Genomic DNA, 27,149 nt, shown 5'->3' with positions numbered 1-27,149 from the left:
ATGAGGGATCTGCATATATGCCATCTGCCCTTTTTTCTGAACCTAGACTTGTAGAAGAAGGTTAAGCCCTGAAGGTCCTTTCTGCAGATCTAATTATTCATTAGTCTAATCTTGTTGCGTTTTGTTGATGAAAGTATGACATATGTGTAATAGATTTACACGTCTGTCTCTTAACTGGACACAAACTAATAACTTAAAGGTCTACAATTTTCTTACACGTGTGCCATCCCCTCATTTTTGTCACCCTGAGAGGTGAGCCATATTACTCCTATCAAACACATCTGTAGGTGGAAATTATTAACCAGAATTGTAAATACAATATATAGAACTGTAACTATTTTAAGGTCGCATTCTTGGCCTATTTTAAGGAAATCCTAAAAAGGGGGTGGGTTGGGGGGTGGAGGAGAAAAAGCTCTCCTTTCTTGGTCTGCGGTCTCTTTAAATCCCAAACCAGTGGACGGGATCTGTGCGTCCTCACAAAGCCTGTCTGGACTCTCCACTCATCCTGATAAACAGCTGCTTACCATTTAAGGGGGAACTTCTCAGGAAAAAAAGGGGGAAAAAAAAAAGTTTTCCTTGGACCTCTTCTGGTATCGGGACTTTTGTCTGCCGATGTTCGGATTTAGAGTCTGCAACGCTGCAAAACGCACCAAATCTGGACTCGAGTTTTTTGCGCAATGCTCCGCCGTCCTCAGTTCAACATCTGGATTAACTATTTGAAGTCGGATCTAACGGCAACAGCAAACTTCAACTTTAAAGCAGCCTGCCTCCTTTGTGTTTTCCTCTGGAGTTCAGCCTGATAAACCCGAGTTCCTGCTCGTAGATTATGTATTCTTTAAAATGGGTGCGAACAATGGAAAACAGTATGGAAGCGAGGGTAAGTGAAGCGATGATAACTTCTGATCACGCTTTATGTTGAATCTGTTGATTTCATATGTAATTCTCGGTGTAGTTGGTATGAAAATCCCGTTATGTGCGTGTTTTGTCCCGTAGTAAACTAAAAATAGAAGACCACGCAGGGTTGGTTGAGTTGGAGCTTTTTCTTCTCTCTCCAGACATCCTTAGTTTTCTTGGTCTTTTTCGACCTCTAACGGCTATTTTATTAGATGCAACAAAAAAACACACACAAAAAAACACAACAGAGTGACATCTGCTGGTCATATCTTCTCATTTTTAAATGTAAAACTTGTTGAACATAAGCGCAACTTTACCGAAATAAATTAACTCCTCTTCATCTTATTTCTATTTCTCACCCAATTAAAATCAGTTTGCGTTCATCTTTATGAAGTGAAACTAAACAATTGACTGTTGCAGGCACTGGCTGCGATATCTTGAGTTCAAATTCAGTATCACCTCACATAATTAGCTGCCTTGGCAGGGCAACATAGTCATCTGTCAACACAACTGCTGTAATTTATGGCCCTTTTTGTTTTAAAAGGAAAAAGCCTGCTCTTGCTGGTTAACTGAAGGTAGATATGGAGACAAAATATTGTGGTTTGGGCATCTTATCTTGGCAAGAAACAGTTTCTGAGATTTTTCTTCCCAATCTTAAGGCTTGGAAGCCATTTCATGGATAATAGTCACCTCATTTGGTCTGGAGTGTTTTATGTTATAGGGGAAAAACGTGAGCAGGCTCTAAAATTATTCTAAAATTAAATCTGTTGGCCACTGTGCATCTAGTTTGGCCCCAACTTCAGTTCAAGAGTGATTCAAAAATTGTTAAGGTTAATTTTTATTCAGGGTAAAATTATTATTACAATGGAAAATGTTAAGGACAACAAAATGTCTTTTTTTTTTCAACCAAACTTAGAACTAATAGAACCACACATATCCAGAGGCTGTTACTGGAAAGCCCATCTTTCTGCACCCACATTAGCTTTTAATTAATTTACTAAACTTGTCCAAATATAGCTGGTGTTTTGGAAGAAAGTGACACAAATCCCGTTTTTAAACCTAAGAATAATTTTGTTCAACTGAGCCTTAAATACAGCAAATGTATTTTAGGCTCAGCAAATGTGCAAAAATATTTTTTAAGTTTTGGATCTATGCAATGAATAACCCCTTTTCTACTAAAAATGAATACCATGCAGCTTTATTTGCTTGATTTCAGTATTTAATTAATTTTTTTTCTTGGCCTATGAGTACTTTTGGTCCGATGATTTTGACAAAACGTTTGGACAGCCCTGGTTTACGGGCTGCATGGTGGGACACTTAGTAGCACTGTTGCTATGCAGCAAAACGAACTTGGAGAAGACAAAGCTGTGGATCTTGGATCTTGTAGATCCGCCTTTAGCAACAGCTATCTCAAAGTTTTTGCATTCCAGCGTATCTTTATCAGCCTCTCCCATTGTTGTGGAGGAAAGTTTCCCCACTTTTCTTCAATGCTTCCATGACTCAAATTTGTGCAAACTGTAACTGTCAGGTAGGTATTTTACTCACATGCTTCAGTGATGGCAGAATAAGCTCAAATCAGCACCACTTCACCACTGTGTTTAAGTCTCTGTGCTGATGTGTTTTGTGTGGTTTCCTCCAAATATGGAAGTGTTCACTATGCCCAAGCACCTATACTTTGGAACTGAACTCTTAACCCTTTTAAACAAGTAATATTTGTTATATAACATGCTATCTGAGTCCTATGTAACATCTGGTATTAGGTGTTGTTGAAATAAGCTGTGAAAGATTTTCTCCAATCATTGAATTATGGTCAGATATCTTCACTTTGGTCACTTTGGCGATGTCTTCACTCTATGTCACTGCGGTGAGACACAGCTGTGTCCTCCAGATCTACAAACATACTTCTGCTTTTGACACACTTGCTGATTATCAGTTTAGTTCATTTGATTAACAACAAATGGACTAATCCACTTTCAGAGGATTCCCTCTAAACTCTTCTAAAAACAAAATAAGCAGAATAAGACTTTCCTCAGCCTTCTTATTTTTTTAGTTTTACTTAAACTTTGAAAGTATGCGGTCTCTTGCAGAATAACTAATGATGGAAAGCCATCTTTATGTTTATTAGTTTTGTGATAAGAGGATCCCTGCAGCTGATTATTATCATCAATGTGGTGATGTGTGGAGCATCAATGATTAAAGCTGGGATAGGAAAAATGAGCAAAAAAAGTAATTATCAAATATTTGAAGTTAAATCCATAAATTAAAACAGCTTTGGAAGCAGGAAAAATAATATATAAACTGTCCAATTCATGCAACTTTTTTTAATCTACAAAAATGTAACAAACTCAAACTGAACTTGACTCAACTTCATTTTTATCAACTTGCTGTCATCTGTTGACCATAAAATGATTACATCTCTTCCATGTGGCTTTAATAATCCTGGAATATCAGCTCAGGTGGACAGTCTGTGTCATCTTTATTACCATAAATAACATTTTACTTGCATTTTGGGCATAGCATATTAAAGTCGCTGTCCAGTGCAGCCAAATGCATTATTTTTGGCCTCAGAGCAGTGATGTTTGTATAAATAACATTCCAATGAGCTCTCTTCCAAAGTCAATAAGTGCAGAGAAATGCCTGAACCTCGTGATTTAAAAAAAAAAAAAGAAAACATGTGGTCCTTCTCCACCTTTGATTTTATCATGTTAAGCTTCACTAGTGGCTTTTCTAATTGAGTTGAAGTTGCTCTTTTAGCTCCGCAGAAGGAATTCTGCTAGAAAATGCAATTAAAGCAAACCTTTGTATGTATTTAATATCAAATAAATAGATTTACAATGAAACTGAGATCCTTGTTTAACTGAGGAGACAATGTGAAATTGTATTCTAATAGTACGTCATCAGAAAAATTGTATAGGCACCATTTAACATTGGGAACAGCATTAGTTTACTCTTCAGTAGACATTTATCTGATCTTAATACAACTCGGAGGTACATCAAAATACAAGCTGCTGGTTTTTAGTTTGATGCATTTAATAAATAGATCATAGGTTTTTATTTAATCTATCAATGATCAGCCTGAGCCTATCAAGGAAAAACTGGCTGGTGCAGTGGATATAACCTAAACTTTACATGATTGTAAAATCAACACACATCTTTTTAAATCAATAATTGAAGTTCAGCTCTAGCAGTTTAGATAAAGATCCAGATGTTGTGTGATGGGAAGATTTATCTTACTAAGAAAGATGAAACGCATTGAGAAGATGGAAAATCCACTTCCTCCAGACTCGCTCAGACTGATTTAGACTCAGCTCATGCTGATTCACTCTTCGTCACTTTAGAATAAGAGGGTAACAATAAATTTAGCTGAAGGAAATGAGGCATTACATGATAGTGGGTGTACAAGAACTATAGCAATATTTACTGTTTTTATTATCATTGACCCTTACTAAGTACTGCTGTAGGGCAAGTGTTTCAAATCTCTCGCTAATGTTAGCTTAGCTTCTGCAGGCTATTAAGAGTAAAGCATGCTTTTTTTTATCTATTAAAACTAGAGTAATGGTTTAACATTAGGGGATGTTTTGAAGAATATGTAAGCTGGGCAAAATATTAACTTCAGGTTAAAATGATGTAAGTAGTTTAGATTTTCAACTTCAAATTAGAAGCTATAAATTGAATACCAATTCAGTATTGTTATTTACAGATATATATGGGGTTTTTTTTTCATCATGTTTACAAACCACTTGTCTTCTCTGTCACTTTGTCACCTCTTCTTGGTTCTATTGGGTTCACAAGATTCTAACTCGAACCCTGGAAATGATTCAAATATGGATTCATACCATTTTTGCCCAACCTCTTGGAATCATGATCACTGACCTTAAGTGACCCCAAGGGAGGTCTGCCATGGTTTAGATTGTTGTCAAAGTGTTTCTGGAGTAATCCTACTAGGCTAACTACTCCTGTTAAGGTCCATCTTTGTCCCAAGGTTTCTCCATTTTCAGATAAAAGTCTTTGCTGTGGTGTCCAGGAGTCCCAAAGTGTTTAAAGCTGCAGTACATAACTTTTATAATTTATTTATTTATTTGTATTTTTTTTTACATATTTGTTAAAACCTTCACCATGTTGTGGCAGTATAAGACAGATAGTCCATGATAAGATTAAACTCCTCTACCTCTTCCCTGAGTTATTATTGCCATCTGAAGAAATGCGTCACTCCTGACCAAACACAACCAACCAGAGCCAGGAGGTCATAGTGCTGTCAGTTAACCTTGTGAACATGCTGCTAAATGTGCTAATGATCTAGAAACAACATACTATTATAGGAAAACCATTTATCTGCCGTCATCGGTGGGTAGGCTAACTAGCCTTAGCATTCACAACAAACTATGATGACATGGAGAAACTATATCATAGCAGAGAGCAAGGAGAGTGGGAAAGATGCACGCATGGGAGTGATTGACAGCACTAAGACCCGCCTTCTGGCTTTGATTGGTGGTTTCTAGTTAGCACTCGGAGAAGGCAGAGGAGCTGGATTTATTCACAGATTACCTCTCTCATAACATACTATTACAGCATAGTGACAGTTTCAATAAATATGTACAAAATATTTGTTATAAAAGTTACACACAGCAGCTTTACATGCTGGGTTTATCTGGATATTTGACCTTTCCTCTTGGCAGCATCACATGTTTTTTTTTAATTGATGGGATTCCTGGCATGGCCTCCCCCTCACCATGATACTGCCACCAAAATACTTGAGCGTTAGTACAGTACATGATGAAAAACCTCATTCTTCTTCTCACTGTAGCCAAACGGCTCCATCTTTGTCTTATCTGATTATTAAATTTTAAAATCCTCTGTATTAATTATTTTACAGAAGTATAATTTCTGCTTCAAAATCAACAAGAGCTGTGCTCCTTATTTACATGAAGAAAATTCTTCAGGGCTTCGGTCCACATCTGTTTTCAAGTCTATCTCCACAATTAATTACACACTGGTTACAAGTATGCAGCAAACCATCCACAAGGAAACAAGCAGAACATTTTCCAAAACTTGTTTTTTTGCCCCCCAACAAAAAAAAAAAAACAAGACAGCTAAACAAAACACTAAATTACCTTTTTTTTTCAACCTGAAGTTTTCTTGGGGGCGTTTGTTTCTTATGAAGGCATTTGCGTTCTTCTTGTACAGTTTGCTGTGTCTTTTGTGTTCATTTCCTGTGTATTAGTCGTAATATGCTTTTAAAAAATTTTCTGCACCCTTCAAATGACTGCTTATTCAGGAAGAGTTTATTTTATGGAAGTGACTGTTCTTTGGGCATTGCTTCTTGCAAACACCTCTCCAGCCTGCTGTGCGCACTGAAGGCCACAAAGCTGCTTTTATATCCCGACAAAGGAACAAAACGCCAAATGCAACATTTCCAAGCATGCAAAAAGCAGCCTGCAGCCACCACTCCAACAGCAGAGGCACTCTTTCTTGGTGATATTCCTTTGTCCATGACTTTTAGTCATTACAAAGACATTTAAACCAAATTTCTATAAAGACAAACATAACTCATACTGAAAGACTTAGGAATTCATGTAAACTCAATGAAACTGCTTTGATGTGGCAGTTTAGAGAAGAGACCATGACCTAAGAAATATGCTGTGGAAGAGCTGTAGTCATTTATTAAATGCTTTTGTCTTCCTCTGGAGCGTTTCCTCAATCGTCCTGTGTGGAAATGAAGACTGGGGAGAGGTTTCAGTGGACTTAGTTCCTCCTCCGAATATCTAAAAAAAAAACAAAAAAAAAACGGATGCTTAGTTAAACAGAGCAGCCCAGACTTTGTGCATGTGCCAAGAGGAGATATTTATCCTCAACTAAGCAACATAAACGTCATAAAAGCAGAGACTGATGGCTTTTCTCGTTTCCTTACACTTGAATTGCACTAAGGTTGTCATACAAGAGGAATTATCTCTGATGGACTTGAAAAGCTTGTTTTCTTACAGAAAAACAATCATTTTCAGCAACTGTTGGGCACAGATTTCCTAAGATTAGTGATGCATATATCTGAAAAAGTCAACTTGTCTTCTCAGCTGTCAAGCTAAAGTCCATTTGTTTTTCATTTCTGCAGGTAAAGGGAGCTCAAGCATCTCCTCTGACATAAGCTCGAGCACAGATCACACACCAACTAAGGCTCTGAAGAATGTGGCTACCACTGAAGGTAAGGCATCTGGTGCTCATTAACCAAACTGCCCTCCCTTTTTCCTCCTCTTCTTCTCTCCTCCTCCTCATGCGCTGCCTTTTTTGGGACAGAAACCTGTGTGTTTCCTGGTTCCAGCTCCCATCAGAACCAAGAAAATATTTCAGAAGATGGAGGAAAAAATACACACAGTTCTGGCTCCTCATAGTGAAAGAATGCTTATCTAAACTGAGGTTGTATCAGGCTCAAAGTGCTGCCCGGCAGGGAGGGAGACGCACGGTTGCAGGAGAGTTTTTCTCTTTGTTGTTGCAAAGATGAAGACAGTCTAGAGAGTAAATATGAGGTTGAGGAACTTAAACTTCTCTCAGTTAGGTCTCTGGTTTCCTCTTTTCTCTTCATAATTTTCTGTTTGCTTACCCCAACAAAATGGCAAACCACAGATTGCCTTGGAAAAGTATTAAAACCCCTTAATCTTTTGCAGGTCTTGCAACCACAAAATTCAGGGGGGTTTTTTGTAGTTGTTGTGGTGCATATCTGTGAACAGCTTCCTCAAAGCATGGCGCTACCACCACTGTGTTTTACAAAAGGTAGGGTGTGTTCAGGGTGATTTACAATTTTTTAACCATACATTTGATCCCTTATTTTTACTCTCGCAGTAAAATGTTATGCCCTGCTTCTCTCCAAAATACGGTTCTGCTGATGAACCATATTTTGGAGAGTATGGTTCCAAAATATGGAACCATACTCAGCCCTTATCAGCAGATACAGGCTGAGTAACAGAATGTACTGAGGAAATATCTTCTGCTCCTGTTTGAATCCTGGGTTCTGGTGTTCATACTTTCCTTTTTTGTGGGTAAAACCGACGCTCTCAACAAAGCAGCCATGCTCCAAAAAAGGCAGTGATGTCAAAGTCACACTGCTGATGGGAAAAGTCACCGATTCATTCCAAGAGTATAAAAACATTTTGTGAGCAGTGATATCTTAACTGAAAAGGCTGATTTCACCACAGATACGCCTGTGCTGTGTCAAATATTATGGAATGTTTGCTGTAAATGCTTCTTACTTTCAACTTTCATTCATGAAGATATTATTGATTTTCATTCTGAACAATTATATGACAAAATGACACCTGCTCAAAGTTATGACTTTATCCCTTGACCCTTTGTTTCTTTGTTAATGTTTTCTAATCCATTCCTGAGGTTACACTGATGAATTTTAATTCGGGGAACTGAAGTAAACAAGGATGAATAACATTTTTGGGGATTTTTGCTAGTAAAAAGTTTGATCATAACTTATAATCTTTGTTTGGATAGCTTCCTTAAACATTTGTGGTTTTAACTTGACAAACTGTGATACAAATTCTGTTTATTTGTAACAAACATATCATTAGGAGGCATTAAGTTTCAAAACTCATGGTCACTGATCAGTTCTGATTGAAAGCTTCATGCAGTTTCTTCCGGCTGAGCCGTGACTCATTGCCTGTTTTGCTCACTCATGCACATACGGAGCACACTCACCCGGCTGCTGTCAGCCATTGTCATCACCAATCTCAAATTTGCTCTGGCATAGTGAACATAATATTCCTGTGGTTTGGCGCTGCCCACTCACAAACAAATAGCAGCTAGAGCCTGTGTTTATAACCGTCGCTCGGCAGAAAGATACTAGGTGTTTCTCAGGGAGCAGAAGGTAAGCACTGAAGAGGAAGAAAGTCCCTGGCAAACTCACGATGCATTGGCTGTTTTTAGTTTTACACTAGATGTGAGAGGCTAATTCACCCGTTTAACCTTTACGATTCAGAGTGAGCAGAATCCGATTATTACCGCACGTTTAGCTGGTCTGGAATCGCTGACTCATTTGGATCTGTCCACCTAAAGGAGCTTGAGGAAATAAACCCAGGCAGTTGTATAATTGTCCTGAATACGTCTCCTCTGAGCACAACCTGTGCAGATACGGGCTGAGTGAGTAACAGACCGTAGACAACTGCGTCCAAACCATAATTCTCAACTGTGTTTTGACTGAAATTGTTATTTTTTTCTCCATGCTAAGTGGGAGTAATTACATGGTCTACAACCACCACAGCCACAGTCAAATCCCCCCTCCTTAGAAAGACACGCACACACTATGCGTGCACAGGCACAAGCGCACACAGGCCTTGAGGACCCCTGTACGGATACTCGCTTGCAGTGGCAGATCAGGCAGCTCTGGCCCACACAGTCCTGTGGTCCACTAAACTAATCAGGAAGCAGTCTGGGCTATTTCCCCACCGCACACTGGGAGTATTCATACCGTCCCAGAGCTGTACTACGGCCACCGCTGCTCTGATTCGGTTTGCTTTTTATCTCAGCATCAAGCATCACGATTTAGTGAGACTTTTTCTGCTGCCACTCTATTTAACTGAACTGGAACCACACATGTCAGACGTTCAAAAACAAGTGATTTTAAAGTATTCCGTTAAAGTAAACAAATCAGTAATCCGATAAAGAGAAACATTTCTAATTTCTCCAGCACAAGTTGGCGCTGCTACAGCCACTGGTTTTTGTTTATCGGCCAGCAGGCATTGATTGGTTTCTGATTCAAGATAAACAACACTGTTTTAAGCATTTGCAATTTTTTTCTGCAGTGTAAAATGTTTTATTGGCATCACAGAGTGTGCAGATTTTTCTCTGCTTGTACAACACATAGAAGGGAACTTCCTTGACCCATTGCATGCAAGCCATCAGTCATCTGTGTATGTGTAGAGTTGCACCCTGGTATTCGTGGGGGCTGGGGGTAACAGCTGTCTTTGAACAGTTAACATCCACAAATATTTGAGACCCCCCTCTAAAAACATGTCTATTTTAATAGTTCACTCACTAAATATTCCCACATATGTGTTATTACACACAGTGGAAACCTTCTTATCACTATTACAGAAGCTGACATCTACAGTCTTCTGTATCTCTGTTCTTGGGCGAACGGCAAGAAACTAAATGCTGCTTCTGGATTGGCTGCTTTGCAAACATCAGCTAAAAGTGTGTCAAATCGTGTTGAGCCCCGGCATTTCGTTTTGAATATTTTAGATATGCTGTACAAAAAAATCAGTGAATTTGTGAATTTTCCGCTTTTAATTAAGAGCTACGTTTTACAGAAAATTTCATAAATAGGTAGGTCTCCCTTCACCCACCTGCTGCTCTAAGCTGTTAGACAGCTAAAATAAATTACAATATTCAAAGGGTGAATTTCATGAAGGAGAAGTTTTACTTATTTATTTTTTATTTTTTCCACATCTGATCAACAAGTCATATCAAACATGTTATCTTTCGCATAGCACTTCAAGTCACATGTATCTTTAGTAAAAGTCACAAAGCTTTGCATGTTTTCGGTGATGCTATCAGGTCGTGACAACAGATTTTTATAACTAAATCCTTGTTGAAGCTATATACTTTCCTGCAGAAACTCCAGTTGAGATAAAATATTTGTTGCTAACAAGAAAAAGAAAGAAAGAGGGACACAATCAGATTTGTAAAGTGGAGCATGTGGCTGAGAATGAAAACATCCTCAGTGATGAGTTTCAACACAGTTTGTTTTTGTACTGGCATTTGTCCAGGGTATACTTTTCTTAGATTTTAATTCTAGTTTTTGTTTTCTTACTTTGACACCATGCCGTTTAAGCTCAAAATTATCACTACCAAAATACTACACCAGTTTGTGTCTGTTCGCCAACAAACTGCCATTTTTTAAATCACAAGTTTATTCCTTGGAACAGCGTTGCAGCTCTATTGGATATTCATTCTCTACCAGATATTCATTGACATTTTGAGTATATTATGATTCTGTGTGGTGCGGGGAAGCAGAGACTTGGACTTGCGGTGTCTGTTTTGTGAAGTTTATTTAATTACCGAGTGAAATAGCAGTCTGATATTAACAGCGTACAGCCACAAGTAATCCTAGAAGTTCAAATTCAATTTTACCTTCTTCAATATATTAGTAATTTTCTTTGCCTTTAGAGGATATAGTTTTAGTAGCCACTGTGTCTAGGATTCTAACCAGAGACGCTGTTGGAGAGCATCAGTTTTCATTTTTCTGTTAAAAATAATCTATTCCATGACAATAATTTGAAGGAAAGACTTTCTTTAAGACTCAACAAAAACCACAGTGCTAAGTTATTGGCCTGCATTAATATCAGTCAGCTAATGAGAACCAGGGCACTGCCTGTTGTCTTTCGCCAATCCTGCATGCATTCCCGGAAAATCGGCATGAGGAAGTCACTCTTCTGTTGAAAATAAACCGAGTCGGGCAGGGAGCTGTGCATTTCTGCTTTCAGTTGTTATTTAGGCAATTTTGAGGTAGCCTGACCTAGTTTAGCTTCCTATTAGCTGCAGACTCAACAGGCACAGTCCTGGACAGTAAATCCTTCCTTTGGGATGAACTTGAGTATTTCTCAGCAGGGGTTACATTTAGACCCTATCTGGGCCTCCGGGATTTGTCCAAGTCAGGGTACCTGAGGAATGTGGCCCAGATAAAGTGGGAGCCCAACAGGATGTTGTGTGGTTTGACATTTCTAGGCAGATTTTGTTTAAATTTTAAAACACTGATGTAACACAGACCCGGTGTGGGTGTTGGGCACCTCAGCGGAGACATTTGAGGTCAGTTTCTTCAACTGTTTATAGTGGCACCAGGAAGGTGGGAAGCAGAGGGAACAATGAACAGGCCGACTTCCTCTCTGTAGTCAAGGACCAAAGAAGCACTGATAACGGCGACACGGTAAAGCTTCCCTACAGCCACAACCGAGCCATACGAGTCTGCACAGATTTATATGGAGTAGAGGTCAGATGTTTACATACGCTCGTCCATTGAGCTTATTTTGTCTTTGTTTTCTTGGTCCAGGTGAATCAATAATACAACAAATAACTTTGATTAATTTTTAAACAGTATTTGAATGCACAGGTTTAAATTTATTGTGGATTTTATGAATTTTTAATAAGATGTAAACAAGGTCAGATGTATACGAACATCATTAATAGCATTTGCTTTGAAGTCCCTAATTTGATCCCATATAAGCTCATTCTAAAATAATTAAATATACTTTGTGAAATATTATCATTATGCCAACAAGTCATGCTCCAATATTCGTCTGTCGTGAGTCACGTTACTTGTCTGTCACCTTTTGAGTCTGGGAGCAGCGGGGAGTCAGCATACCTCAATCACCTCAGCGTCCATAAAGTAAACCATGCATTCAGTTTCTATAACTGTTTTATTCTTTTTTGGGCTTCAGGGAAGGCCTATCCCAGCAATTAACGGGTCGCCAGACCATTCCAAGCTCACCAGTAAAGTACTAATTGTGAAAACTGCTCAAAAACTCTCACCATTCACTAAAATAAAACATAAATTTTTATGCCCCAAAAAGCTGGGAACTGAGCAAGAGCGACTAATTAACACAAGGGAGGTCAACTGAGACTCAAACTATAAGCTAGAGGAAAAGAACAACACTGACCTATGAGAACTAAGTCTAAATGCACAAAGAATAGAAAATAAGAATAAACTAAGAAAACACAAAGTAGTGAACTCCAATGGCAAAACTCTAATGAGAGTAGCAATTAAATGTGGCAAGACCCGTATTACAATTATAAACCCAAAAACGATGAAAACACAAACTCAAATGAAACCCAAAACATAAACACCAGTGAATGGGGAAAAAAAAAAAGTTAAATTTTGCAGCGTAAACAATATGCTCTGATTTTGGCACCAACTTCCCTCCTTAAGCATACATAATCGAAGTAACGCCTTGATAGGAAAATACAGGTTCGGTGAGAGGGATCCAAATAACTCCAAGAAAGATTATAGTCTTTAATTATTAAAGGTGCACAGTCAAGCACTACAAATCATCAAATATGGTAATAAACCAGAATCCCTTGACATTTCTATTACAGTTCCACATCATCAGCGTGATTTTTCTCATCTGTTAAAATAACGTAGAATCACATAAATAATAATAAGTGACAGGCTCATGCCTCAGTGTGAAATATGTATGAAAATAAAGCCTCCTAACACTCCCACAGTGATGTGTTGAAGGCAGTGTAAAGGTCAGAAATGAAGTCTAAACAGCTCTGCTATGAAAACTCCCTTCTTACAACATGTTCAATTTCTCCAACCTTCCAGGAGCAACAAATCCGTCACACTTTACCCCTAAACTAACCTCGAGTACTGACGAACTGTTTACTCGTGTTTGCTCAGCCAGATATATAGTGTTTCACTGTTGACTTTTGCTGCGCCAAGGCTAAAATACTCCTTACAGAGAGATGTTTGCGTGTGTGTCATTGCCACTGGGACATTTTTTTACTGGAGAGAGACGATTTGGGTTGGAGTTGCTCTGTTGCTACACCGGAGCTCTGTTATGTTTGCATCCAAACAGAGAAGTTTGTTTAAATGTGGATGCATCTGTTTCTTTGGATGTTTGAACTTCTCACCTTACGGAGCAAATACTAACTTGAGTTGCTTTGAATTTTTTTATTCGCCTGTTACGCCCCCCAAGGTCTAGGGGTTCAAATCAACATAAAAATGTCTCCGGAGAAAAAGTGGAATGAAAAAATGATTTATTACAAAAACAAGGTTTTCACAGAACCAAAACACAATACAACTTAACCCAATTAAACAAAAGTAAAGGACCAACAAATTCAGAAATCACTGAGTGCAAATTAAATAAGATGTTCAAACACATCAGCCTAAAGTAACTCAAAACAACCAAAAAGAAAAGACAAAAGGGAGCACCACACGCCTCTAGCTTGTTCAAGATGTATCTAAAGCAGATTCACCACTTAGCAAAATAAGCGAGAACAAAATTGTTCAAACTGTCCAAAATCAGTCACCAAACACAGAAAGTGGGGGTCAGCTGTACACAACCTCTTCCTGCTAGCTGCCCCACTGGAGGAATGAACTCAGACGTCTTTTATGTGGTGCAGGTGGGTCTCATCAACGTCTGATTGGCTTTGCTGCTCCAATGGGGTGGCTGCTCTCCTGCAGCCTCTAGGCAGCCAATCAGAAAGCTGCGCCCGCACAGCTGATCCTGCATAATAGAAAAAGACAAAGAGCCTGCACAGCCTCAAGAGGCCAGTGGCCGTAACATCGCCATTTCTAATTTTTTCATTAGAAATGGCTATTTTTTTTCCCCCACTTTAGAGCATTTTGAATCAACCAGTAGCTGAAGCTGTCTCGTGAATTTATAGCAAGTTTCATTGGAAGTGTAAAGTGTAAAGGTTTTGCTTCTGGGAGATGTCCATGTAAAGAACACAGAAGAGAAAAACATTCAGTGCTGCTTTCCTCACATTTTCTCCATCAGCTGTCCTCACTCCTCCTCCTTTTTTTTTCCGGCCTGCCACAGCCAGGAAATCGAAGCAGAAAAGCTCAGAACAAGAGTGAAAAAAATGCAAAACAATTGCAAGGAGATTTCCAGAAAAAGGAGGAGGCGAAGGAGGGATACACCAGCACAGAGAGGAGATCTCTCTGTCTCATAACTCTTTGCTGATTACTGCTCAGTCTTCCCATCCTCTATTTTTGACAGGCAGAGAATGCGGACCCTGTAGTTTTGAGAGTGTTTGAATTTTTGCAAGAGTTACGTTTGAAAGGATTTGGCAATGACACCACCTGGCTTTGCTTCCTGTAAGATCCTGGCTTGGGTTGTTATGTTTTTTATGTAATCCACCTGGGTCTTTGGGACGTTTAAGTGGCAGCATGACCACAGCTATGGACCAGCTGAACCAACACATTAGACTCTCTTCGTCTCATTTTGTGGTGTGCGTCGTTACGTAATCTTGGATGTGTCAGCTGTGGTTGAATCGGCAACGGTACAAAAATGAGAAGCAGCTTTTATAATTCCACAGGGAGTCTTGGATGGCTTTCTGTTTTGCATGGTGACAGATTAAAGAATAAACACAGACAGATGAATATTATTACAATAGAGGATTGTTGTTTCACAAGGAAAGGATCCAATTAGATACACCACTTATAATACTATTAGAATACAAACCATCACAATGCAGATATAACTTCAGGGCCATGCAGTCAAATAAACATAACCCCTATTATCTAGAAGACGATATAGACCTGGGTTTTATTGCTCTTTATTAAGTCCGACCATCTGAAGCACTCCTCAAGAAACTAATGCAAGAATGCCTGATGACATATTCATCCCAGTTGTATTGGGAAATTTTTGTTCCATAAATTCAAGCATATTTTCGAGAAGAAATTGTCCTGTTCTAACTCCAAAATCTTATTTTTTTTTAATATTCCTTGCACTTTTTTGAATTCCACACCTCAACTTTGATTTGCCCTTATTCACTTTCAGTGAAGCTAAGCGAGAAAGGCTACAATTTGTAAATGAAAGATTGGACTAGAGTAATGCAAGAAGCTCATGTGGGCTGATGAATCCAGATTTATCTTCTTAAATCAGGGTATCAGGGTAAGAGGGGAGACAGATGAAATGATCCACCCAACGTGCCTATTGTCTACCGTAGCAACCTGTGGGGGAAGTGCAAGGATCTGTGGTTGCTGCAGTTGCTCATGTCAACGTTTAGCAACACTATGAGGTCAACTGACTACCTGAATATACTGAATGATCAAGTTATTCCATCAATAAATTATTTCTTTGCTGATGACGCAGTGATATTCCAAGATGCTTGGATTCATTGGGCTCAAATCGTAAAACAGTAGTTCAGGGATCAGCAGACGTTATTTTTCTTTACCCCGTTGAGAATCTTTGGAATGTTCTGCTGAAGGCTTTCCCACAATGGACAGACTTTCCCTTTATCCATTCAAGATCAATGAGTTGATTGTGCCATGTAAAATGGGTCAGCCTGTCCACAGATTTATAGGTAATGTAGCTCATAAGTATCATGAGGTTTCATAAAGGGCTGCTCAAAATGAAAAGGACTCAAAGTAACACAAATGTGTCCAAAAAGAGTTCCAGGATAAGATATAGAACTAGAAAGAGGACCATAATAACTCTCATTTAAACAGAATCCTTTTTGTCAGGAGTTTAGAGCCCCAAATGTTGGAACCCTTCCCCCATTTTCTGTTGCTTTAACCACATAAGATCACAGCATTTGCTACTCATCATCACCAAATCAAGCATTTGGGCCCGTTTTCCTTTTCCATTCCTGCTTGGTGAGGAGTTCTTCTGGGTGCCATGTGTAGCCACATTTCCATCTTTCATCATTCTACATGATTTTCCTCCTTGCGCTAAACCTCGTCACGCAACTCCACCGACATGAATGGACTGTACAGAAAGGCACACTGTGATCTTTACTCCTCCTCCTAACTTCATCAACCGTCGTCTTTGGCATTCCATTTGAACAAACGTTTAGGAATGACATAATTTCCCAAAAAGCCTGCTCCTTTTTTTCTTCTTTTTGATTGATGCCAAATTACTTGCTTCTTCCATATGTGTGCTGGAAATGTGGGGTGGACAGACAACACAAAAATGGATTTATGAAAAGAGGTGAAATCTGAGTATAGAGAGTTTTAAAGAGCTCAAGTTGGAAACAAGTTGCACTGTGGAAAAAAGAAAACTGTGTGGTTTCTGCAAATCTGCTTTAGCGCAGTATCTTGAGACTGTGAGAAACGCTGCTGCCTTTAAGTAAAAGCACAACAGGGAGGCTTTCTCAGTGAGAAGAGGTCTGTTTCCTGCCCAAGTGTGCACATTGTGAAGGAACTAGCAGGTCCCATTGTTTTCCAGGTCGTTCAGTGCCGTCTGCGCTTCCTGTAGTGCTGATAGCCAAGCCGCCACACTGTACGCTAATATCAACTTCCATGTATTCAATTAAACCCGAGACAGAACCAGATGTTTTTCATCCCAGCAGTTTTTTTTCCTCAGATGTTTGGTTTGAAATAAAACTGGAGCATGTAACCATCCAGTGCTGATGAATCATTTGTGTTTGGTTTAGTTAAATCCAACACCTGTAGCTTTCTGTTTTCTGAAAATTAGGGTTTGTGTTTTGGGGGATCCACCTGATTCCTTTACATTCCTGGCCTCAAGGGCCCTAAGGAACCTTGCAGAGTGGTAACATGTCTCAGAGCTAATGGCACAGAGGTAATAGATAGGTCCATTCTGCCAGATGCAGCAGTAATAATCCTTGGAGCACCAGACAGGGTCTTAGCAGGGCCTCGACGTGCTGAAAGATTCTGCGTAGAATCCCCTTGGCTCTGGTTTATGACCAAAGTCTGGACTGACCGTTCCGTTGCACTTGTCTCCATCTCTGGTAAAGTCTGCAGGTTCTTTTTTTCCAATTTATCTTCTCTTTTGCCCAGTTTTCTCTTTAGAAGTCCCATGCCTTAAACCTGCTCTTTTATTCTTTCTTTTTTTTATTATTTGGGTTTTTATCATTAAAACCACATCGCTCCATACATCTGAGGCCTCTTGGCTCTTTAGTGACTCCACTGATTGATTTACATTAAACTCCTAGTATGAAAGCGCCATCCAGATGTGCCTCAGAACTAAGGCTAAGTTAATGTTAATGAGATCCTGGTGCAGCACTGCCGTGCATCGGCACAGATCGCACATTAGCGGCGGACGGTTTCAGCCAAGTATGCCTTGCTGTGGCTATGTGTGCATTCAGAACGCATGAGATTTTCTTTCACTTCACCAGAACTCAGTTGTTCTTCATCCAGGGTAAAGACCAGATGTTCCACTGTTCTCCTCTGATTTCCGAAACCAAGCTGAGTCGTCCACCAGCTGCACTTGCAGCGCCTTCAAAAAAGAGTTCAACAGCTGCGTGGTATTTGTTGGGATAACGATACACAGATATAAAACATGACACTCGTGGTTAGCTCATTCAAAGACTTTTTTTTTGCAGCAACTGAAAGCTTAACCTTCGATGCTGAGAATTTGGAGTGAATGTTTAATTTTCTGCCGTTTCTTCGTGATCCGTTTTCCTTTTTGTCAAGACTAGAAATCAGAAAATGTTTTTAGGATTTTGTATCCACACCTACGTAAGCCATAAGTGTTTTTTTGTTTTTTTAAATAGATTTTGGTTACATTGTCTTGTATAACTAGTCCACATTTGTTCATAGTAACACTGCAACTTTATTATATTTTGAAGGGTTTTATTGATTATGTAATGCTAAGCAAAAATGGAAGGAAAATTATCGTCTCAGCTCTGGCTGTACACATGTTTATAGTTCAAAGGTGAATCTTTACCTTGGTTATAAGCCCTTTTCATCTTATCTTAAGTTTTTTGTCCTGTTTTTATTTAGTTTCAGTATTCAATTCCTCTCTTGGACAATTTGTCTTCCAGGCTGTTTTACTTTTCGTTATCGTAGCACTTATAGATCTGTAAACTTAAACTGACAATTAAAGTGACCGTTGTCAGTAAAATGTCAGGGAAAGGTTCGTAAAACACTGAAAAGTCCCATCAACTGGAGTCAGATTAAGAATCCCAGAGCATCCACGCAAAAGTGAAGCCAACTTTACTCATCTGTATCTCAGAATGAGTGGTTGGTGTGATTAGTGTCCCTGTAAATGTAAAAAGCTGAAGCTGCCCTTTGATCAGTCACACATGTAATCACACCAACTGGAAGTTACTCTTTAGGCAGCTGCAGATGTTTTGCATACAGCATCTACAGCATTACTTCAGCTTGGAACTGAGCAGAGCCATACCTCATCCATCAGGAACTAATGACTCAAAGGCTGTTTAGATCCGATGTTTTGCTTTAATGTACTTTTAATACTGTTGATTGAAAATAGGCCCGTTAACCTTAAAAACTAACAGCGTTCCCCCAATTTCTGGAGTATTTCTTTTTCATGTCTTTTTCATGTCTTCACAAACATGACGTAATAAAAGATGAAGCCATTAAAATTTTGAAACTCTGCATATAAAAACTGCAGTGCCATTACTGTCAGGATATATTTGAACAGCTGTGTGAACTTCACAATGGAGGATTTGTTTGTAATGACATCAGCCTATTAAAGTCTTCTGCATGAAGCTTAGAAATTTATTATTGTTTAAAATATGTATTTGCCAAAATAAGCCAGATGACCTCAGGCAAACTGAACTTAATCATTAACAGACCACCCGCAGAAATGTGATGCATGAAAATGCTGCGATTTTCCAACTTCCGATCTTTGTTTCACCTGAGTTTGGTTGCAAGTCAGCAGAGGAATGGCGTTTTTTTTGTTTTTTCTAGCATAGTCGTGAATCAGACAACATGCTCCTGAGTCTGTGGATGTCATCAGAGCCCAGAGCCAGGAGGCCGACTGAGACGCCGGTCTGGAATAGAGATCTGCAAGGGCGGCGCCACCGCCCAGCTGTCAGACCCGGCTCACGGATCCATGTGACGGACGGGATGGCGCACATTTGTTATTTATGTCGACATCTGGTGTGTAAACAGCTGACTGTTGGTCCAATGGCGAACATTTATCAACTTAGTTCTAGCTATGATAGATGTCTTCCATTTTATTTACTTTTTTGTCTCAGTTAATAGTTTCAGATAATCAAACATTATTACCAGATCAAGAACACTTGGGTGAATACAAGAACATTCATTAAAGGTGCAGTACTGTGTTTTCCAAGCACATAGTGCCATTTTATAGCACAATCAAGCTGTGATGTTAACCTTCAGTGGTTATAAAAGTATTACATACATTAAATATGACTTAAACAGTAATTCAAAGCCTTGAAATTGGACCATTTTCTCTAAGAAATTCTTGCTCTTTTTGAAACTCTGCCTTCAGAAGGTCAAAACAAAATAGCTCCTGTTTTAACTGTTTAACATTATTTTTACCATCTTGCGCTGAGAAGTAGCTCCTATAAAGAGCTCAGCAGTTCCACCAGGTGTTTGCTAATTGCTGCTGGCTAGTCTGAAGGAGCTGAGTGGAGGAGTAATGAGGAAGGTCTGCTCTATGAGGCAGAAGCTCAAACGTTTGGAAACTGCAGACATGCCTTGAGGGCGGAGCTAGGTCCACCCAGCTGTTGCCACGGGAGATTAAAGGATTTCTCAAACATGAATGAAAGAATCAAAGCAAAACTCCAAGTATGTTTTTGATGAGGAAATGACAATATAATAAGATCTAATTATTAAAAAAAATCTTTTGCATGCAGTAAAAGTACATGCCCTGCATAAAGGCTGTGAATACTTTATGCAAGCTTCTGTGTTTCTATTGGAAGCATCATTCTAGTAAGGTGTAATTTTCTGTCCCGAAACTGCATCCAGATGCAGTCAAAGAGGACTGTGCATGAGGGAGGACTGTGGCATTGTGTGACTTTTGGTATGTGGCAACATAATTGACTTGCAGATGCAAACAATTGCAGGAAAAACCTTTTTGGTGAGTTTTACAAGAGTGGCAGCATTTTGATTGCCCTCTCTGTGAAGAAATTTCTAGTGATTCTGAATTATGTAACAGGTTAACAGTTTTGCAGCATAAAGGTACTCTATCCAATAGCTATTTGGAGGCAATAGTTACATTAACAGACTGAAAATGTATAACATCTGGGTTTTAGAATACCAGGAGCTGAAAACTGAGTTGATTTCTTCATGAATCAGAAAGTTTTTCTGACATTTGTTTGGAAGTAGCTCGGTTTTCTCTTGCGTCAAAGTAATTTTTCCAATAATATTGCTCCACAGTTTCATTTTTTCAGTGTTGTTATAAAAACCTTAGCAGTTCTAACACTCTGTAAATCCTTTCTGAGGATGGGTTTCTGGGGGGAAAAAATCCCAGTATAACCTCAATAGCTCATACAAGAAGATTAATCACCTCATTATTTTTGCCAAAACGCTCGTAGAGTGAAGGTTGAAGTATAAATGATGAATATCAGGACGCATAAGAGGAGTTTACACAGCGTCTCGGCTTAATAGAGAAGAATCTGGGCGATCAGGTCGGAGGTTTTGGCAAAGGAAGGATTTTGTCGTCTCATGCCACAGTGACGGGATCTAACGATTGCTCATTGCTGCTGCATCTATGCACAATCAGCGCATAATATTTCAGACTGGGAAGACCTCGGCCTATACACAGGGCCGACTGCACTTTGGCAGCTGCAGCAGCAAACGCTTCTGATACTTTGAAACCACTCAGCTTATCTGATGGAGAGGCCCTGCCAGTGTTTCAGCAAACGCCTGGAGTATAATTTGATTTGCTTTTTCCTTCAAACGTCCCAAAACGTGACAATAAGAACGACAAAAACTGTATTACATTTAAGATAAGTGATTCTGGTGTGACCTTCTCTTCTAATCATCACTATGAACGTTTGTCACTTCAAACACAGAAACGTTGAATAAATAATTTATTCTTTAAAAACTTCTTACTCTTTACTAACTTCTTGTTGGCGGTCATATTTTCAATATATTTCCAAGGTATATTAATTTCTCTCTCCTTTGAAGTCCATAAAAATTCTTGACTATTGATCACTATTTATTACTACGCTGGTGTGATGTCATCTGTGGCTTGGATGAAGTTGGTTTAGTCAAAGGAAACAATGCTGATGGTGTAGAAAGAAACTGTGGCTCTAATGGAAAGATTCTTCAAGAATGTTGTTCAGTCCTTCAACAAATCACTTAAACAGGACCTGCTTTGCACAGAGGTGGACCTTATCAGGAGCTACCAAAATTACACACCGCTGACTCATCCAAGAGGTCACAAGAGAACCCACAGAAACAACACCTAATCTACTACAGGATTAACTTGCCCCAGTTAAGGTGTTGACATAGGAAAGAAAAACAACAGTAAATAAAATGTTGTTTCACTCATCTGTTTGAATATTTAAAATATTAAAAGGGACAGTATGCTTCATGACAATACAGCAGTATGCAAAACATTTTCTTTTGTGTTTTCAGTCTGTGTGACATGTACTTAAATTAGATTAAAAAAATAAATAAAATTAGCCAATCAAAAATACTTGGGTGTGGTTTCCAGGCAGACCTTGGGGTATTAAGGTTAATATGTTTCCTTGTACTGTTTTATTGACAATGTATCTTATTGAACTGACTCAACCTAAGGGTGTGTACGCTCAGCCCTGTTGTTCATCAAATATACCAATATGTGTCAGAGTGCTTTCAAAGATTGCTTAGTCATAAAGTATGTGGATGACTCAGTAATTGTCAGTTTTCTCTGAGGCAATGAGAGCAGCCATTATCCACTCATTGACTCTTTTATCAGGTGGTGTGAAGACTCACGTGTGCAAATCGACACGTCAAAAACAGACAACATGGCCATTGATTTAATAAATTCATCAATACTCTACAAAGTCAATTTGGTCACAATAGTAAATCTTGAAGCTGTTTAATAGTCACTTATAACTATTAATCAAATAGGTTTTGTTGTAGTGATTATTCTTATGATGTATCATGTTTAAAGCCTTTTGATATAAAGATAATAATCAGCCATATTGGGCTTAGTGTTCATTGTTGAGGAGAATCACAGATTTACATCAGTTAATTGCAGGAAAAGATCGGCAGAGCAAACACAGAACAATTGTAGAGAAAAACGTGTTAGGGGCTGGGATGTCAACATAGCCAGAGCTAAATCCAAATGAAAAAATAGGCTAAGACTTTAAAATCTAAAGATTTGTACAGCAGGTAGTAACTTTACATTTGTACTATTATTCATCTTCTTCTGTTTTTCTTCTTCTCAGGTTTGGAGACGAGCACCAGAACACTGAGCACCCCCAGCCCAGGTCTGATCTTACCGTCCAAGTCCTCCTCCCTCTCCTCACCCGCCCTTTCAAGTAATGGCAACGAAACAAACTCTTCATCCTCTTCTTCCGCCCATACAGAGACGGTGGCCGTGATCCACCCTCAGCCTGGCGTCCACTCCCGCTCTAGACAGTCCAAATCCCACCACTATGCCCCTATCAACCTGCTCCCCGACCACACCCTCCTTCAGATCTTCTCCCACCTCCCAACCAACCAGCTCTGTCGATGCGCTCGCGTGTGCCGCCGCTGGTACAACCTGGCATGGGATCCCCGGCTGTGGAGCACCATCCGGCTCACGGGAGAGCTGCTGCATGCCGACCGCGCCATCCGAGTCCTGACCCACAGGCTGTGCCAGGACACCCCCAATGTGTGCCTGACTTTGGAAACAGTGGTGGTCAATGGCTGCAAGAGGCTCACCGACCGCGGCCTGTACATCCTGGCCCAGTGCTGTCCGGAGCTGCGACACCTGGAGGTCGCCGGGTGCTATAACATCTCAAATGATGCAGTGTTTGAGGTGGTGTCCCGCTGCCCCAACCTGGAACACCTGGACCTCTCAGGTAAGAAGACAAACACAAAAGACAATAGAACCAAACAGCAGATGTTTGTAACTTAAAGGCGCTGCTCGAATTCTTAAGGTATGCTTGATATATTCTGCAGAATATACGAAAGATCACATATGAAAGACCACAGCTCGACTTGACTCTCAACTACCTTGCAGGCATTGCCTCATTCATCAATTACACTGGACTTTCATCTGGATTAATATTTGTGGATTCACCTGTTCATGGATTTTATCGTAGAGCATATCCAAAGTATTAACAAAAAAATTGAATTAGCTAAATAAGGTGAAATACCAATGCGCAGTGCTGCTGGACATGCTATTGGGTGGTGTTTGCAAAGCAACCAATCCAGGTGTGGCTTTTATTTTCTGTGGCATTGATTAGCTAAACCCCCAAGAAGCAGAGATAAGGAAGACTGTAGATGTTAACTTCTCTGGTCGTGCTAAAACTGTTTCTAATGTGTGTATCAATGCACATAAAGGCATATTTGGTATATTTTTAACTATTAAAATAGGCTTCTATAAGCGTTTCCAGACTATCAACTGGCTAAAAATGTCTGAAGACGTTGTGCGACCAAGTCTGCAAAACTCAACATAAGTAAATTCAGTTATTCATGACATTTGCACAATTTCATGACTTTGCTCTTCCATAATTCATGAAAATTCTCATCTACAAACATAAACCAAATGATATGCATCAGCTAAGGGAATAGGTATGAACTGATTTGTTTACTGGTTTGAAACGGAAGTCAGAGGAGCCAAACTGGCAACAAGTGGGTCAAAATGGGAGCACAATTTAGTGAAGGAGCGAATTGGCCTGGAGCCCCAACCATTCCATTCAGGTTAAATTAAGAAGTGGCTGCTTCCTTATGCTGTACACGTGTGGATTTATCTCCAGTCTCTGGTTTTTAGTTATTTCTTGTAAAGCTGGTAAAGGCATTAGAGGTACAGCTCTGCCAACCTTCAGTCCCCCTCTGGGAGAAGAAAGGCTTTCTTTAACTGAAAGCAGAAGCTTCTTCAACATGAGCAATGAGTCTGCTGCTTTCATTAAGGAAGTGACACAAATAACGTCGAGTTGGAACGTCATTGCACCACTAAACTAGCACAATGCAAGCAAATACTTTCACACTGAGTGAGTTTGATTGGAAGAAAAACAATCAGAATCATTTTAAATACTCAAGCTGATGATATATTCCACTTCTGACTGAATATTAAACTTCTCTGTTGAAATATAACAAAACATACCAAACTCTCTGGCGCCCCCATGTGGCAAACCTGTAAAATAAAGCCCTGTCTCATAATTTTGGTTGCTGTGATGATTCCCTCTATCCTCAGCAGCCTTTATGAGATTCCCTCCTGACTCAGTTTGAATGTTAAGTGATCCAAGACAAAACCCACAGACCCATTCTGTTCAAAAATAACTTCCAAGCATCAGTTTAATTTATTCTGTGGTGGATCAAGTGGGCATCTTCAAAGAATGAAGTCTTTTTCAAGTTTCCCACTCATGCTTTCTGGATGAATAGAGTCATAGACGAGACTTTGAAATAAAATCAGCATCAAAGTTTGGGTTCCATCCACTGTATCACCACTGAGTCTGTGTGCCTGAGGAAAGCTGCAGTTGAAAGCCAGAGAAAATGAAAGCAAATGCATGCATAGTAACGCTAGCATGCACTAAGAAAACTGGTTTGAAAAAGAAGTAGCAATTAAATCTAATTAATTAAACCACAATTTACAAAAAAAGAGTCAGGTCAAGTTAATTTGTGTAGCACATTTCAGCAGCAAGGCAATTCAAAGCGCTTTACTTCATAAAAACATCATATAGACACCAGGTGTGAAACAAACAATAAACATAACATTTTGCCAACATCAAAATCATAAAGAAAGTACACATTGCATAGGGAAAAAGTAATCACACCTTGGTATTTCCTCATTATGGGCATTTTGAGTTTTTCAGACTAATTTCTACAGAAATGAAAATGTGCCAATGTACATTCATTTACTGTGCAATCCCACTGTTGGCCACTAAGCAGACTTCAAAACTTCTATGGTTCGCTCTAATCATTTTCTGAGCAAAAAATAAGTCATCAGCAGATGACTGCATTTTTAAAGATTAATTTGATTAGTTTTACTTTGTAATTCTGTATTCAATTATTTTTTATTCATTTAATATTTTTTACAAGTCTCTAAATCTTTGTTTCATCAAGTTTTATATTTTTATTTAAAATATGTTCCAGTTAGAAGTCATTTTTAAAATTACAAAATAAACTAGTGTTCAAAGTAGATCCCTGTGGAACTCCCTCAGACATTTAATGCGGTGGTGTATAGTTCATGTCCAGGCATGTTCTGTATTAAGAATCATCTTAGCTGAAAATGACAACTTGCAGTCTATCTCACTTGAGTTTTTTTTTTTTGTGACCAGGTTGCTCCAAGGTGACCTGCATCAGCCTTACCCAGGAGGCCTCACTCCAGCTGTCCCCCATGCATGGCCAGCAGATCTCCGTTCACTTCCTGGACATGACCGACTGCTTTTCGCTCGAGGACGAGGGTTTACGAACTATCGCCTCGCACTGCCCTCGCCTCACTCACCTGTATCTGCGCCGCTGCAGCAGACTGACAGACGAAGCCCTGCGCCACCTCGCTCTCCACTGCCCGTCAATACGGGAGCTGAGTCTCAGTGACTGCCGCCTGGTGGGGGATTTCGGCCTGCGTGAGGTGGCCCGCCTGGAGGGCTGCCTGCGCTACCTGAGCGTAGCCCACTGCACCCGAATCACGGATGTGGGCGTCCGCTACGTGGCCCGCTACTGCCCCAGACTGCGCTACCTGAACGCAAGGGGCTGCGAGGGGCTGACGGATCACGGTCTGGGCCACCTGGCCAGGAGTTGCCCCAAACTGAAATCTCTGGACGTGGGGAAATGCCCACTGGTGTCGGACAGCGGGCTGGAGCAGCTGGCCATGTACTGTCAAGGCCTGAGGCGGGTGAGCCTGCGGGCCTGCGAGAGCGTGACGGGCAGAGGGCTGAAAGCTCTGGCGGCTAACTGCTGCGAGCTGCAGCTTCTCAACGTTCAGGACTGCGAGGTGTCGCCAGAAGCTCTGCGCTTCGTCCGGCGCCACTGCCGCCGCTGCGTCATCGAGCACACTAACCCGGCTTTCTACTGACACAGAGAGCGGGTCGATCTGGCTAGCGTTTGTCTTTTTAAGTCAGTGGCGGTAAATCTTCAGCAGAATGTATTTAACATATTTATCTGTAAAAAGGCAGACAAGTGCAGTATTTTACTTACGTGGCATCTTCCCCCAGCATCATAATTAGCATTTGTAACAACACTGAGCACTGAGTACAGCTGTGTTTGCATTTAAAGCCTATTAATATATATTTCTACTTTAAATTGAATTCAATTTAAGGCCATATCATGCAATATTCTAGTAATAGTCACACTTTGTCAAAGTAAGTCATTGAGAATGTAGTCAAAAAGCAGCAAAAAAAGTAACATAAGTATTGATACCTGTGTGTTTTGTGCAGATGCACTTTACGCTGTTGCGCTGACAATCATTTCAACTGAGCTCAAAGTGTCACAACTTACAGTTTTTGTGTTTGTTAAAGGTTACTGTTGCATGAAAGGAATTTTACCGCAATGTTATGAGACCAATGTCGGAAATAAACAGGGACACATTGCTGCTAGAACTGTGCCAATAAATTTCTTCCAAAAATATTTCTTTTGTGCGAGTCGTAACTGAGAATATGTAGTGAGAAGAGGTGTAAAAGTTTAAGGGGCATTTAAGGGACTCCTGGTAGGACTGTGACCATGACGGTTCTTCCCAAAGCTTATGCCCTTTTTAAAAAAAAAAAAAAATCAAATATAACCTGAG

General features: G+C 39.8%; 1 protein-coding gene across 1 annotated transcript; it reads left to right on the top strand.

Moving 5' to 3' along the window:
• Positions 1–440: 440 nt before the first annotated feature.
• On the top strand, positions 441–26,992 carry LOC114137173 (F-box/LRR-repeat protein 7). The gene is made up of 4 exons (XM_028005769.1): positions 441–877; positions 7,001–7,090; positions 22,666–23,283; positions 25,705–26,992. The coding sequence occupies exons 1-4, from the start codon at positions 841–843 to the stop codon at positions 26,439–26,441; spliced, it is 1,482 nt and encodes a 493-aa protein (XP_027861570.1). The 5' UTR covers positions 441–840; the 3' UTR covers positions 26,442–26,992.
• The last annotated feature ends 157 nt before the right edge of the window (positions 26,993–27,149 follow it).

This window comes from Xiphophorus couchianus, chromosome 21 (genome assembly GCF_001444195.1).
Source record: "Xiphophorus couchianus chromosome 21, X_couchianus-1.0, whole genome shotgun sequence".
Lineage (NCBI taxonomy): Eukaryota > Metazoa > Chordata > Actinopteri > Cyprinodontiformes > Poeciliidae > Xiphophorus > Xiphophorus couchianus.
This window is presented reverse-complemented; position numbering and strand designations above follow the sequence as displayed.